Source organism: Pseudopipra pipra, chromosome 7 (assembly GCF_036250125.1).
Source record: "Pseudopipra pipra isolate bDixPip1 chromosome 7, bDixPip1.hap1, whole genome shotgun sequence".
Lineage (NCBI taxonomy): Eukaryota > Metazoa > Chordata > Aves > Passeriformes > Pipridae > Pseudopipra > Pseudopipra pipra.
The window spans coordinates 29,620,725-29,636,382 of NC_087555.1; the positions used below are offsets into that span (position 1 = coordinate 29,620,725).

Here is a 15,658-nt window from a genome sequence, read left to right on the forward strand (position 1 = left end):
AATGATCCAAATATAGTAGATGTGCAACAACAAAAGGGGAAGAGGGTAAATGGGTTTAGATGAAGGCATCATTTACCAGCAGAAACTTAACAGGAATGTGAAAAATTATAATATTCATCCTCCAGATTTGGCTTTAATAGCTGTGATCATGCATTTTTGGACACAGCTGTGTCTTATATCTTTGCTATTTGAATGAAGACAGGAAGCTTCTCAAATAGTGTTTATTTGCTCAATTAAATAACAGAGCTCTGGATTCCAGTTCTGGTCTGTAACTATGTAGATCAGGATTTTTACCTGGGTGGAAGAGAGCACAACACAAACCTGCTGAATTCCGATCTGCACCTCTTAAAATAACTCCCAGAAGCTCATGGGATCATGGTTACATGCTGGGAAAAGGTTTTCTTACACCTAGTTGGTGTCTGAGTTCTTCTTAGCTTATATCATTTTACAATAGAATTGCTTTGAGTTCAGAGTAATTTTTTTTAGAAGTAAAAATCAAATACCAAAATGAGTTACTTGCTTGAGAATAGCAGGAGGGCCCATTATTCTGGCACCAGTTAGCTTCTGCCAAAGTATTTGGTTTTTTTCTGTCTTTTTGTTCCCTCCTGTTGACTTGGGGCCAGGGGCAGGGGTTGAATGCAGACATTGTGCAGCCCACACATCTGTGTTCTTGTGCCATTTGCAGTCACACCGTGTGTCCCCTAAGAGCAGTGGCTGGAAACCAGAGACAGAAGGTTTGTCTCTGCCTGGACCTCACTGGCTCCAAGTCTTTTTACAACATGTCACTGAAATTTCTCTAGATTGCTGCTTTATGTCCAGTTCCAGCCAGTGTGAAATGGGCTTTGGTTTCTTTCTTTCCTTCTCTTTTTAAAAAAGAGAAGTGAGAATGAGTGATTCCTTTTCTGTGCTGAAAGAGAAAAAACAAAGTTAGATCACAGCAAGGAAGAAATGGAGGCTGGGTGTCTGTTTCTTCTCTAATTGCAAAAAAAGCATTGTGAAACCAAGTTAGGAAATGTAACAAGGAAAATTTAGGATGAAGACTGTCTACCTACAGTATTTTAAGTAGCTGAAGTTCTCTGGTGGGAATTGTTATTCCAGAGTAATGGTGCTCTCGAGATGTGCATCACTAAGTTCCTCCACTGGTTTCTGATGAGTGGGCACGTAAGGGAGGTGTGAGGATTAGGAGTCACAGGTGCCCCAGGATCTTTGGGAAGACAATCTGCCTCATCACAGCCAACAGCCACAGTCAGTGGGGGATGTGGGTGATAGCTCAGACTGACGCTGTGACAGTGCAGGAACATATCAGTTACCTGGGATAATTAGCCACGTCAAGTTTGCTGAGAAGGATTAAATAGAGTAAGCTATTTTAATAAATAACTGTGATTCAGGAGTGCTTGACAAACAGGTCTACTAAAAAGGACTTTACCTGGTCCTCTAAATGTACTGGAAAGTATATTACGAGTATAGATGACTATTTCTACTGACAAGGTGATATTCAGGCTCAACATGGTGATGTAAAATCAAAGTATGAAACCCTATAAGTTAAGCTGATTATAAATCTCTTTGTGTAGTTTCGTTTTCAAGCTGAGTAAATGAGCCACAGACAAAATGAATAAAAATTTGCAATTAATCAAAAATATTAACACATAAATTACAGAAGTGATCCTCAGTGCATTTTGATATGGAAACTAGGCTGTGGAATTAGTTTGGTCTCAGTATGAAATGAAGCCTTTGGGATAACTGTTTGTGCTTGGAGGCTTTCACATACCTGTTTTCAGATACCTCCTCTTCCTCTCCCTTTTCCACCCTCAGCTTGTGAATCATGTGGCTGACTATAGCCACATTTGTCAAAGGAATGGTGATCTCAAAAATAATTGGGTTCCTGTAGATTTTGTGCTTACAAATTGATGCTTGAAGAGCTACTTGTTATGCTGAGAGTGTCTCCTGACAAGGTTACACCGACCCACCTTAAAAGAGATCTTGCTCTCCCCGTTAACAAATCATATTTTGAATGAGATGCTAGCCATGTCAGATCTGTGCTTTTAATGGTCCAACAGGTGTGCTAAATGTGCTGCTTCATCATTAACTCATGACTGCAAAATGGGAATGGAGATATTATGTTATTTCAGCTAATCAAGTGCTGAAGCTTTGAAATGCCAGAAGCTTTGGCCAAACCATAAAGATGAAAAATACACATAATCAGTGATAGGTATTTGAAAGATTAATCAGAAAGCATGAAGTCTTCAAATTCATTTGGTACCCAGCAAACCAGTTCTTGCCAAAGAAAATACAATTTAGAATGTGCCTGAATTAAAGAGGAAATTTGAGAAAATAACCTTATGAAAGCACCCTAGAAAAAAAAATAGAGGCATTTATTTGGACAAAATTATCACATCTGCTTCTGAGTTTCAATTTTATGCTTTCTTTTTTTTTTAAAATTCAGATCACAAGTACTGTTTTCACAAATATTCTAGGGTGTTTTTATTGAACTTAGAAGCTGGTCTTTGTCTTTTCTTAAAAGCAGTGTAGCAACTGAAATGACATATCAACTATCAAAATATTTTGTGCTCACCGTTGCAAATCTAGTCCAGATGAGCACAGCCAAAAGTCTGATGGATTGTCCAAATACCTTGATCTGAGCGTTTTTTCCAGCTTCTGGTCAAATATCGATACCGGAAAAAATTAAGCACCACAATCAACATTAATTGCCATACTAAAGTGATTACTTGTGCGTAATAGATACGTCTTGATGGAGCATCTTGGGAGCCAGGAATAACACATTTCTTGCTTGGACAATGTGGAGGAAGCTTGATTGCTACTGATGCTTTTCCCGGATCAATTGCTGAATTAGGAAGGGTTTCAATTGTTGCTTTTAAGCAATAAAGTTAATAAGCACGGCTACACTATTCAAAAGGAACCTCGGGTCATTTCCTTAATCCATGCTGAGGTAACTGAAGAAAAATGACTGACTGTCAAAGATGACTAATCTTCACAGATTGCCTCACCAGAATTTATCAGTGCTTCGTTATGTCTATGTAAGGCCAGCTTTTTTGGGACCTGATCAGTAAGCTGTTCTGCTTACTGAAACAGGTTTTTATGTCGTTCATCAATAAGCATTAATTCATTGGTTTAGGTCAGATTTGGTAAGTTCTCAGGATGGCAGCAGCCATGGGGAGTTGGAATGGAGCTCATATTGGCTATGCCTTGCTGTAGTTGCACTGGGGTGGTGATGTGCTTATTTATTTATGCCACAAAAGAGAGATTGCACTTACCTGTTACTTCTCTGCTGTTGGAGCTCTCCACGTGCCTGTATGGCTCCTCGACATCTTTGTCAAGTGTTTGGAGAAAAAGAAATCCTTGAAAAAGTCAGGTCAGTATAACTGGGATCAGTGACTTGGCAGGAGTTCCCAACGACCCTCTAAAGCTTTGCAAGAAAAATAACACAAAACACAAAACGCCTTCTATTCATCCCTTTCTGATTTGATTCCTTGTCTCAGCTCTTGTTCCAAAAGCCAAGAGGCAGTAGCACCACCAACAAAGCTTCTTTTACAGCCTTTTTTGGCATTAGTTATGGAAGGATTAGATGTCTGACCTTTCAGCAGTAGGTAAAGGGAGAATAAAAAGGTCTGTATTCTTGACAGTGTTTGGAAGTGCCTGATCTCCCCAGTTTTTCTTTGCACTGACTGTTGTATGCTGTGTGCTCTGGATATGCCAATAATGTTAAGGCAGAGGACCAAGCTTGTTGTCTTTGACTGTTACAGTCTGGCACTGTTGAGACTGTTCAAGCTAGTGAACTCTCTTAGCATATATTAATCCAGTGTGCCTCCTATGAAGAGTATCTAAATTCTTGTTCCAGCCCAGAAACCTAGTTGTAAGCTTTAGAGAGTTGTTTTCAGTTAAATATATAGGAGATGGATCTTATTAGCAGAAAGAGTGTTTTAAGAAGTTAAAGAGGTAGAGTGAAGTGAAAATCATCCTGTCTTTGTGCACTGAGAGTATTTGTGTGGAGGCTAAACAGAGTCTTACAATTTCTGCATTATACCAGTATGTAATAATATCTGTCCTCGGCATATTTCAGATTCAATCCGGTGATATCCAGTATCAGTTACTATTTTAAATTATCTTACATATGCCTCTATGTACACAATATTGATCCTATTTATGTTGATGTCCCATTTGCAGAAAAGTCAAAGGTTCTATATTCATGTATTAAAGAGGATTTCTTGTTCTGTACCTCACTGTTTGTTCATTATACAACATATGTTCATGTTCTGCCATCTTTCTTTCATAGTTTTTTTCTGTTTTCATCCTCCTTTCTCCTTTCCACACTTTCTTTCTTCCAACAGCTTCTCTTTCAGTGGAAAAGGCTGTGACCTCCATCCCACCTTAAAAAATAATAAAACTAGATCAATATAGACCATTCTGGCATCTTTAGTGCATTACGAATAAATTTTACTCCTTTACTATACCAATAACGTTACTGGGAATGGGGACATTCACATTTTGTGCAAGAGTTTGTGTCCTAAAGCAGACCCATAGCTCTCAAGACTTCAACACCATGAAAAGCAGATATATTAGCTGGTCAGTCAGAGGAGTAGACACTTCCTAAATCTCATCAAATGTTGGGTCTGCAGATGGGGGATGACACTTTTGAACCATACCTCTTTCCCTCAGGACAAATACTACTACATCCCTTAAAAAGCTATACTGAAATCTCCCCAGATTTGACGTGAATCAACATGTCCTTTTATTCTTTCTCCTCTCGAGGAAAAAGAGAAGTGTTTGCAAGCTAATGCTCTGATGTCGTTGGACCCCATGCATTGCCAGTGACCAGGCCAGATATCTGTCTTGAACTTCTGACAAGGGAGGAGCACAGGCTGGCAGAAAAGCCTGACTGCAGATTGAAAAAGATCCAACAGCATTTGGAAGATCAGTCAGGAGGGAAAAGGGCCCCAATGATAACAGTGCACATGCTGAGTGACAAGGACCTTCCTGTCAGGGAATGATTGCCTGGCACTTTTCTGGAAGTGACACTTTTTTAAAAAGCTCTTAGAGAGACCTCTGAAAATGAAGGTACCCAACTTTAAAAATGGCCAGTAATGTTAAGGCACAGGACCCTGCTTGTTGACTTTGGCTGTGGGTTGAATTCAATACATTGAAAGCAGAATCCACTCTAAGTACATATAAAGAGCTTCTATACAGACATATATGATTCTGGTTTCAATTGTGTGGAAGTATATATGGTTTTAGTGAAAATTTGCATTAAACATGTTTGGCAAACTATAATATGGACACTTGAATTTCATGTAAATTAGATTATAGTAAGATTAATACAACCTTTCTGAAAGCCTTCATGCTGCGCAATATTTTGTCTTTTATTTTAAAGTATAACATTCCTTGCTTTGCCGTGAAGCATGGAACACTAGCAACAAAAGTTAAGTCTCAGTGTGACTTCCCACAATATTAATTATAATGATATGCTTGTATTCCTACAGCGAAGATGTTTGTAAACGAGGATTCACTGTTATTATCGATATGAGGGGATCCAAATGGGATTTGATCAAGCCTCTCCTAAAAACCCTTCAAGAAGCCTTTCCTGCTGAGATTCATGTTGCCCTGATTATAAAACCTGATAATTTCTGGCAAAAGCAGAAAACAAACTTTGGCAGTTCCAAGTTCATCTTTGAGGTAAGAGCCACAAAGAAATGTATGGTAAAGTATTATCTGTGATGAGAACTTTTCTTCAGGTAAAAAATAATTCCTACGCCCTGTGACTGAAAGCAAAAAGTACATCTGAGGACTGGGAGTGGGAGCAGGAGTGGGCTCATGCCCTGGCATCAGGTTGTCTTCTGAGTACACTGGTGGAATGAGTTGCATATTTCATGTCAGAGGTTCACATAGTTCATTTTTGCTGAGGTTTTTTTTTGTGGTATTTATTTTTGGTGGTGTGGCATTAAGTCTTTCCTTTGTTTCTCATAGGAAAAAAACCATCAGCAAATCAGTTAAAATGCTAAAGACAAAGTTCTTTAGAAGCAAGTGTATGGGTTTGTTAGTTGCCTTCTATGCAGCTTCATGTAGTGACTTTTTTTGGGTAAAAGATATTCACTAAATTGTCACCTCTTTATATTGTCACCTCCTTCATTTAATTGAACTTTACAATTCAGGGGTAACATTATCATGTGAATGATAAGGTGCCTCAAGCACTGCACTTTAGTTTTTTGTGAATTTCAGCTTCTTACATGAAGAGAAGCAAAGCTCAGATGCATGAAGTGCTCATACTTCAATTATGCCCAGCCATGACTTAGTCATGTGTTGTTTTTTCTAATTCACTGATAAACAATTATATTTTTGGCTGTCTTACCAATCCATTAATTCCAGAGAGACACTCATATTTTGCATCTCTGGAACTCAGTAGAGAATTTGGCTATAGCTCTTAATGTTTATTGCAATGGAAGACTGTATTTAAGTATATATTTAAGATTTGTTGAAATCAGCGTGATATAAATATATCCTTATTTTGAACATTTTCTTTGAAGCACTCTTGAATTGGTATGGGGAATTAGATTGGTGTTACACATTAACACAATTTTACATTATTATCACAATTTAAGTATTTGTACACTTTCCCCACCTGTTTCACAAAACCCAGTCAACTTATAAATTTTGCTTTGATTAAATAAGTCTTTACATTCCTTGGCTACTTTTGAGGACTCTGCCATCAAAATAACTTGCACTTGCTATCCCATATGCTATCCCATATTTCCCTCTGAAAGCAAGGCTGCCTCCATTATGGGTTTGTTACCTCCAGAGATCCCTGACACTTACTGAAATCACTGCTCCTGGCAGAGGCAGCTGCCATCACAGTGCAATGAGATTGGCAATGCTGCCTGTGGGGAATGAGATAGATTGGGGCAGTGGGAAGGAGGAGGGAGATGTATGGACACAGAAGAACGTGGAGCGGGAGGGAGCCTGTGCAGAGACTAGTAATAGAATAGTTTTGCAGGATGGGGACTGTCTATTTAAAAAATATGTGGGCGCTGAGGGGCAGTCCCATAATAGCCCAAGAAAACACAGGATATGCATGTATATCCAACGCTGAATTTCAATCCTCCAGTGCTTTAGTAAACAAAAACAATGTCTTCCTAGAGCTTCAAAACCTAGAAGTAGAGTAACAGAGTTAAAGTACATATTTTTAGAATATTTGTTTGTTTTTAAAATTAATTAATACTTTCTGCAGGCTTTTTTCTATGTGGAGTTGGTGTGATGATAGTAAACTGTGATCAAGCTTATCCTCATAGTTACAGATCTGAGTCTGTATTGTGTTAAAAGCTCTGGACTTGTTTGCTGTACATGCTGGCACACATGAAGGGCATTTTAATTTTGTGTGTGTTGTTTGTGCCTTTGAACCTTAGTCTGTCTGCTGGGCTGTTCACATGGGTGTCTGTAATGGGTTACAAGATTTTGGACTGAAGGAGGAGTGTCACTGCTTTTGCTGTGTACTGGACCACCTGCAGATACTTGGAATCATAGAATGGTTTGAATCCTTCAATTCCACAATGTAAACAAAGATTTCCTAAGCTGTGGTCCACCCTGCAATATATGCACCACAATCCAGGAACTTCTCTTTTAAAGGATTCTCGGGGCTGAGGCTGCTGCTGCTCATCAGTAAGCTCAGGCTCTTGGGCAGCTCGTGCTCTCATAAGAACTGAGTATCAAACAAGCTTCACAGTTCAATATGACCCACATTTATTTGATTTATGTGGGGCAGCTCACAGGTACCTTCTCTGCACTGAACTGTCATGGTGATTTCCCACAGCTCGGATCAAACATGAGGGCCTTGGCAGGAACACACTGCAGTGGAAGGCAATGTAAGTCTCTACTGAGTTGCCCCATCCACAAATTCAGCAATAACCAGTGTCAGTTTTAAGGCCAGATTTCTCTTTTGAGCTTAATGGAAGCATTATGTGTGTGCCAGGGCACTGTAGGACCCTTAGTGGAGGCTAAGGATTTGGACTTTGTGTGGTGAGACTTCAGCAGAGTGTTTCTGTGTCACAGTCCAAAGTGAAGCAAGCCCACAGATCTTCACACAAAGGAAAGGGTTTGGACTCCAAAGCTGCCTGGCACTTTGAGGAATGGACCAGGCAGCTTAGTTATCAGTAATTCAGAGATGCCTTCAAGATTATTTTCTTTCTTCTGCTGAAAGAGTCTAAATAGTGGACAGCACTTCTTAAAGTGACTTCTAAAAGAAGGATGGTTACCACCTGCCTGCCTATTAAGATTGTTTTCATTAGAGTTTAAAAAACTCCTTAAAAACTCAAACCTGAATAAAGGAAATTTCTGCAGAACTTGTGAAATGAAAATCCTTTCTGCTATCTCATGTCAAATTTTGTCCATGATTAGACCAGTGCTTCCATTAGCTTGACACACTGCAGGGGGATTCCCAAGTGTTAACCATGAGCAGAAGTATTTTCCTGACAGGCAGTTAAACGGTTAAATTGAATTATCTTCAAGGGGTCATTGTCCAGGTCAAGAGATTTAAAAATTTGAAAAACTTCTGAAGCTACATACTTACCTTCCCATTGTTTGTTGGCTCTTCCCACTGTCTTCCCCTTTCCCCAAAACAGGGAATAATGCAAGGAAGTTTTAAAATAATCTTTCTCCTGAGCATAAGTTCAGTACAATCCCAATTTTAATAAGTTCCAGAATGCCTGATATTTTTAGATAGATACAAATTGGAAGAAAAGGCTTATTATTAAATTTAAACCAGTGGTCAGCCTGCTCTTTTGGACATAATTCAGGAAAATGATCACGGCTTCAGGTGTTTTTCTTTGTAGATGACTTTTATAAGATTGCTGTGACTACTGGGTTCCTCCACTTCTGAAGAGCACAAATCCTTACAGTCTTTAGAGGCCTGATCTTTAGGGGATAGATATGCAGTCACTGATGAATATCACAGGCCTTTAAGGACTGCCAATTTGAGTGTTAACATGACAGCACTGAAAATCTCTAGTTACATATGAAATCCTAAGCTTGTATTTCAGAAAAAGAATAATTTGTCTAGAATAAATGGGAACAGCTATCGGTTGTTGCATCCTTAAACTGTAATCTGCTTTCCAGACACCCAGTGCTTTTCTCTATCACCAGTTACTGAGTTTGAATGAATTAAAACCATCTCTCATTGACTGTGTGTGATTTGTGAGCAGTACTTTCTATGGGCAATAAATTCTAGTTGTTAATACTCCAATGACATTTCACTTTTACATTGATTTTGGCTTAATTACATTAGGAATTGTTAATATGGAAGAGATCTGCCTGTGGCTGAAGCCAACTGGAATAATCTGGAAGAAAAAAACTCAACACGTTGTGTGTTTTGGCAGGTTGCAATACCTGCTTCAGTTCATATGCCTAAAATATTTGCTTCTGTATAGCCACTGGCTGGGGTGTAACACAAGTAGCAGAATCCCTGTAACACCATATACCTGTGCAGTGAACAACCATGTCCAGATATCCAAAAGCTGCAGGAAGATGTCTTCAGTGTCCAGCTGCGTTGATGTAATCTGTAGCAGAAGCATTCTCATTACTTGTTTTTGATAGTCAGGCCAGCTGAAAAAGGTAGACATTATTCCAGTAGATATAATGTCTTTTAATAAATAAGTAAATCAATACCATTAATAGCAAAGTTTCCTATCCAGTTAATTCATCAAAATTAAATATAGTCCTCAATGTGTTTTACAATGTTCCTTCAATTATGTATTGACGAGGAAAATAATCACCTCATGCACCATGCATCACTTTATGGATTGCACTGTTGTTTCTGATTAGATGGTCACTGATTCAAATGCTGTCCTTTTCCCTTCCTTAGACGAGTATGGTGTCTGTTGAAGGCCTGGCAAAACTTGTGGATCCTTCTCAACTGACGGATGAGTTTGAAGGGTCCTTGGATTACAACCACGATGAATGGATAGAGTTGCGTGTCTCATTGGAAGAATTCTTCAACAGTGCTATCCATTTATTATCAAGGCTGGAGGATCTCCAGGAAATGTTGGCTAGGAAGGAGTTCCCAGTTGATGTTGAGGGCTCGAGAAGGCTGATTGATGAGCACACACAGCTGAAGAAAAAAGTGATTAAAGCTCCCGTAGAAGAACTGGATCGTGAGGGTCAGAGGTTATTACAGTGCATAAGATCCAGCGATGGTTTTTCTGGTAGGAACTGCATTCCTGGAAGTGCAGATTTTCAAAGTCTTGTGCCAAAGATCACCAGCCTTTTAGACAAGCTGCATTCCACCCGGCAACACTTACATCAGATGTGGCATGTCCGCAAGCTGAAACTGGACCAGTGCTTTCAACTCCGGCTTTTTGAGCAAGACGCTGAGAAGGTAGGGAACAAACTTTTCCTTTCATACTTTCAACAAGACACAATTGCTAGGACACTGTGACCATTTTTTCTATAAGTGGCAACATGAGGTGTTCATCCCAGGTGTAAATCTCATGTTGTCAGCAGATGTACTTTGTGTGACTCGTAAACCAGATTCATTGAGCTAATAATTGTTGGATATAGCAGACATAATGATATCCAAGAGTAGCTTGTCTCTGTGACTTTTGGTGAAAGTTAATCTGATTTTCTGTGTCACAATGAGTATATTTAGTAGACATTAGCACGAGAATTGAGCTTTTTTTCAAGTTTCTTTTACAAAGCTTATGAATATATTTATCTACTTGTCACAGCACCTGAAGAAGAATGATTTTAGGGTTTGGTTCACTATGATTATTGTTTGCACTTCTTGGAGTCTATGGGAAATTTGCAGTTTAAATCCTCCTAATTGTTACCTCAAAGAACATTTTCAGTTTCCCATTCCTAAGAAATCCCAACAAGATTTTAAATGGGTAAAATCTTTAGTAATGGCTTTGTACCAAGGCCGTGGCCACTCAGTTCCCACAGAACAGATCTGAGTCTATGTTTAGGTTAAACATATGAACACTCCAAGAGAAAGTATTCCAAAGTAACAGCAACATGCAAAGCCCAGTGTGGCTGTTTTGCATTTTAAAGCACATAAGGATGGCTTTTGAATTCATACCTGACACTGAGTCAGTGCCCTGTTCCTGTTCACCAGCACAAGACCTTATTTGAGAAATATTTAACAATAAAGTATTCCATAGAGATTTCATCACAGCTTCACGTTTCCTAGATGTTTGCAATGTAGTGTGTCAGCCTGAATGGCATATAGTGTGTCTTGAAATGCAATACAATATACAAAAGTATGTAGAGCAGCAGAAGTACAGGTAAGTAACAGGGACTTAGGAAGCTATAGTTTCACAGGTGTACAGTACCACATCCTCATTTCCTGCCTCTTCAGAAGATACTAATTCAGGAACCTGTATTAGATAAGGAAGTCCCCTGCAAGCAAAGCATAGCAGCTTGTCATGTTTGTTGAAAAGGGTGGCTAAAAACCAGCCAGAGTTCCCAAACCAAGTCTCACAAACAGCAGCATGTACAAATTTCACTAATACACAGTAAAGTGTGCTCCTTACTACTCAAAGTTTTTGTCTGTTTGTCTCTGGAAGCACATGCAAGTACAGGTTTTGGGAATTTACTTTATAGAAATTGTGTTGTGCCAGAGTCTTGGCTTTCTTAATGCAGGAATGCTTGACACTTTCTTAGGTGGTTTTGTGAGAAGTCTTTCCTGCACATTTAAAATTCTAGACCAGAGAGCTAGGGTATTCTCAGTGGAAGGTACTAAGCTCTCAGACCCAGGGGGATCTCACTAAAGATGGTTTTTTTAATCAGCTACAAGTTAGTATTATTTTAAAACATCAGGGAAAAGCACATTGCTGAAACAAACATAATCTTCAGTGGTGCAGAGCAACACACGTGACATTGTTTTTCAATGCATGTACTAAATATCTCTAAGACATGTTAAGGCTGAAAAGGCTCCATCATTGTATAATCAATCCTCCTGTTGGGAAAACCTTGAATTCAGATGAACCCCTCCAAAATAAGAGTCACTGCAGCATCACTCAAGAATGTATAAGGGCAGAATTTTAATTCCAAATGCTCCAGTTTCTTCTTCTCCCTTTTCCTTGTGTGTCAGGTGCTGTAAGGAGATCACTCAATTCTGTGCTTCCCAGCAGTGGTTGTATTTCAGTGGTCCAGTTTGGATTTTCAGTTTCTTTGGGATTATTCAGATGACTGCTACTTACTAACATAATTTTTAAATTTATGATTGTGATTCACTAATATTATTAGTAAATTATTAATATTTAGGGAGTTGTTGTGATGAATAAAGTTATAAGCTGAAAGCCTCTCAGATCAAGTCAATGTCCGAGAAGTTCTTGCTGCCAAGCACTGTTCTGTAGTGTTGAAGGAAGTCTCCAGTATGTTTCCCTTTTACCTCCTGAACAGGAATAAAAGGATGGTGTGATGTAAGTCTGGCAGTGTGACAGCTACAATCTTTGCACATGTTATTCTGAGGTTGTTAAGTGTAAGGTTTAGGCAAGTCAACAAAAAGGTGAAACCTTTGAGGCGAAGGAAGAAGCAGTGAGAATGTGATTCCTGCCTTTGTAACGCTGTCCGTCTTGAGTGACTCTTGTTTGACAAAACTGGCATTCTGGTATTCTTGATGTCTCTTATTCATCTACCTCACATTAACTAAACACACAGTCTTGATTTGGCTTCTCTCTGCTTTGGCTCTGCTTGCCTTTCCTTGACTGCTACATTTTCCCAAAGAATAGAAAATATTTTGTTGTTTTATACTTTCAAATCTGTCCTTTTAACCTCCCCAGTTGGAGAGTCCCTAAACTCTTCCAGGAAAGGTTGCAGACCCTTTAAGTTCACGTTTCACATGCGTAGACTGATGTAAAATATTGATGTGCCTTTTCCATGTAGCTGCCTTTTGGAGGTCTCTTTGAAGTAGTCTGATCATCTCAGACTGGAAAGTACTTGTTTCATAAAATGTTCAGAGCTAAATCAAGTCTGAGCACTGTCTCCACTGTAGAAATAGCCACCAGTGTGTCTGTGTATTGAATTTTAGAGTTTCCAAGTATGTCCATTTGCTCAGTTGCACTTTACACTCTACACGTAGGTGTGGCAGCAGAGCCAGGATACTCTTCCATCTCCCAGGGAGAGGTGCAGCTCTTTCCATCTAACCTGGATATGTCATTTAGTTCTAACCAAATGACAACTCTAATACCCTGTGAAAGCTCAAATTCCAACATAAAATTCTGAATATAAACAAGGTTTTAGATTGTTATTTTTTTTTAATATCTCTGTATACTCATTGGATGATATTTCAGGAAACCTGTTCTAATAAGGAGAAAACGAACAAGGACTTTCCATTTTCTTGATATCTCTGATTTCAAAAATTTCAGGTGTCCTCATTGCCTGAAAAGTTCTCAAAACTGGGATAGAAAAAAAAAGGGACACAAGAACTAAAAACACAGAGTATTTTAAGGTAGGTTAATTTTTGAACCCTTTAGTATTAAAACACCCCAAATGTTCCAAGCAAATCAATTCAGGTTTTTTCCTCCTATAGATCCCCTCTGTTGGAACATTTAGAAATGGCAGTCATTGCCTTGACACACAAATCATACAAACTACAGGTATTACAACTTAGAGAAGTCTGTAGAGTTGTGTGCTGAACAACTCCTATTATTGGCAAATAAGCGGAATGGGTGGCAGTCACAGCCTGGGTTTCTCCCACTCAGATCAGTGAATGAGAGCAAAGCTGTCTATGGAGAAACTTTGTCTCTAAGTCAGGCCTTTAGGATTTTATTTTCCTGTACTGGGGCCAAGGGAGGGGAAAAGTGGAGCTCTCACATAGGCAGAAGCAGTGCAGTGAGATTGAATCCCCAGATGGGGACTGGAAGCTCCTTGAAGCTCAAGTCAGCAGGCAGGTCAGCCACGTGGGGAGCTTTGGCAGAGGGGTGTGAGGAAGTTCACATGCTGTGCAGTGCTGACTGTAATGATCTGCTGATAAATAACACATTTCAGCTGCTGGCATAGCTCTGTTCAACAAATTTATTCCTCACCAACTAATATAGAAATACGTATGTACATACATATAATTTTGAAACTAGAACTGAGGCTTCACTATGTTTTTACTGGGTAACAGGGAAAATATTTTTAGTCACCAGTAACTTAAAAAAATGTAGCCCAGTCTAAACTGAATATTGTTTGAAACAAAAAAACCACGATCTGCGTAGATCCAACTATTAGAACTATCTGAGAAATGATAATTGGTTGGTTGAAATCTGGACAGGGAGACTAATTCAGGCAAGAGTCCACATGTTTTGCACTTGAATAAATACCAAAAAAAGACAAAAAATTATCCTTACACGCTGTACTTTCCAGCTTTTCTGGAAATCATTTGTAACTGGCACCCAATTTGACTATTTGTAGGAATTTCTACATCATTCTGGGTTGATTCCATATCAATTTTACTACCCTGGCACGTTTGTGAATGAAAAACAGCTATCATGATGTAATCAGCAATGTCCACATTAAGTATAAACAGTATAGTCACCAGCTGGACTGAACTGAGAGTCTCCACTGTAAACTTGTCACAGCAGAGCAAAGAGGAGGCTGCTCTGACACCACTGGGGTCAGCCTCAACAGGAGGCAGAGGGGGCTTTGCACATTCTCTCTGTCCTCACCTCCCCTTCTGCTTCCTGACTTCCCATCCACTACACAAAGGCTAACTCCAAAGGATGGCAATGGTAGTTAGAAAATGCCACAAGTGAATTTCACTGGAAGTTTGCGGTGGGAGAAACATTTTATTTGGATCAGGCCAGCTTTGTAGAAAGTCTAGTGGCAAACCACAGGCCACATCTAGTCTTCAAGGAGCAGTGAAGCAGCAGGCTTGCAGTCAAAACCAACTGCCTCATGTACACCAAAGCTTCCCTTTGAAAAAACACAGCTCTGCCTGTGATTTTGCCTGTGGAGCAGGCTCTGGGAAGCTGTGCTGGCTGCTGGGGGCTGCCGTGGTGCTGCTGCTCTGCAGGTGGCTGCAGTGAGAGGGAGTGGGAAGCAAAAACGGCTTGCAGCTCATACCCCACAGCAGCTGTTGCTCCCATTTCCCAGGTGATGTGACCAGCTGGAATGGCAGCGAGCACAACAGTGATTGGAGTGTGAGTGATTGGGCAGTGAGCACAAGAGTGACTGGAGATTAACAATGCAAAGTTCATAGATAGAAGACAAGTTTGGAGGGGGCTATAAGCAAAATGATTGAGGGGGAAATAGGGTGCAGTAACAGTTGCAGCAATTCTCCTGCATCCTGCTCCCTTTGCAAGTGTGGGCAGTGAGACCATGGCACTGAACAGCACACACTGTGTCCCTCCTTTCTCATATCTGCTTCAGGCCTCTTCCTCAGTCAGATTTTCTTAAATAAGGGAACTAATATGTTATTTTACTGGATAAGTGCTATTAAACTCAGCCCCAATGTAGTGAAATAAATTATTTGGCATTTGGTTTCTCAAGGAGGAAAGTCACAGATATGTCATTTATACTAGATTCCTGTCCAGTATCCTATTCCAATCCCCCATGAAAGTATTGGGAAGACTTCTACTGATTTTCAGCAGAAGCACAAGATAGCCATTAACTAACAATATACCCACCTTGAAGTGCTAGAGAAAATTTAGGAGTTCCTCATTTAGAATGTCACTTA

General features: G+C 39.6%; 1 protein-coding gene across 9 annotated transcripts in view; it reads left to right on the forward strand.

Moving 5' to 3' along the window:
- The window catches only part of KALRN (kalirin RhoGEF kinase), a 507,433-nt gene that overhangs the window by 194,163 nt on the left and 297,612 nt on the right, over positions 1-15,658 (forward strand). For all 9 annotated transcript variants that reach the window (XM_064661424.1, XM_064661428.1, XM_064661425.1 and 6 more), the window contains exons 5-6: positions 5,496-5,688; positions 9,863-10,375. In XM_064661424.1, the coding sequence (XP_064517494.1) occupies positions 5,496-5,688; positions 9,863-10,375 (706 nt within the window). The remainder of the gene's footprint in view (positions 1-5,495; positions 5,689-9,862; positions 10,376-15,658) is intronic.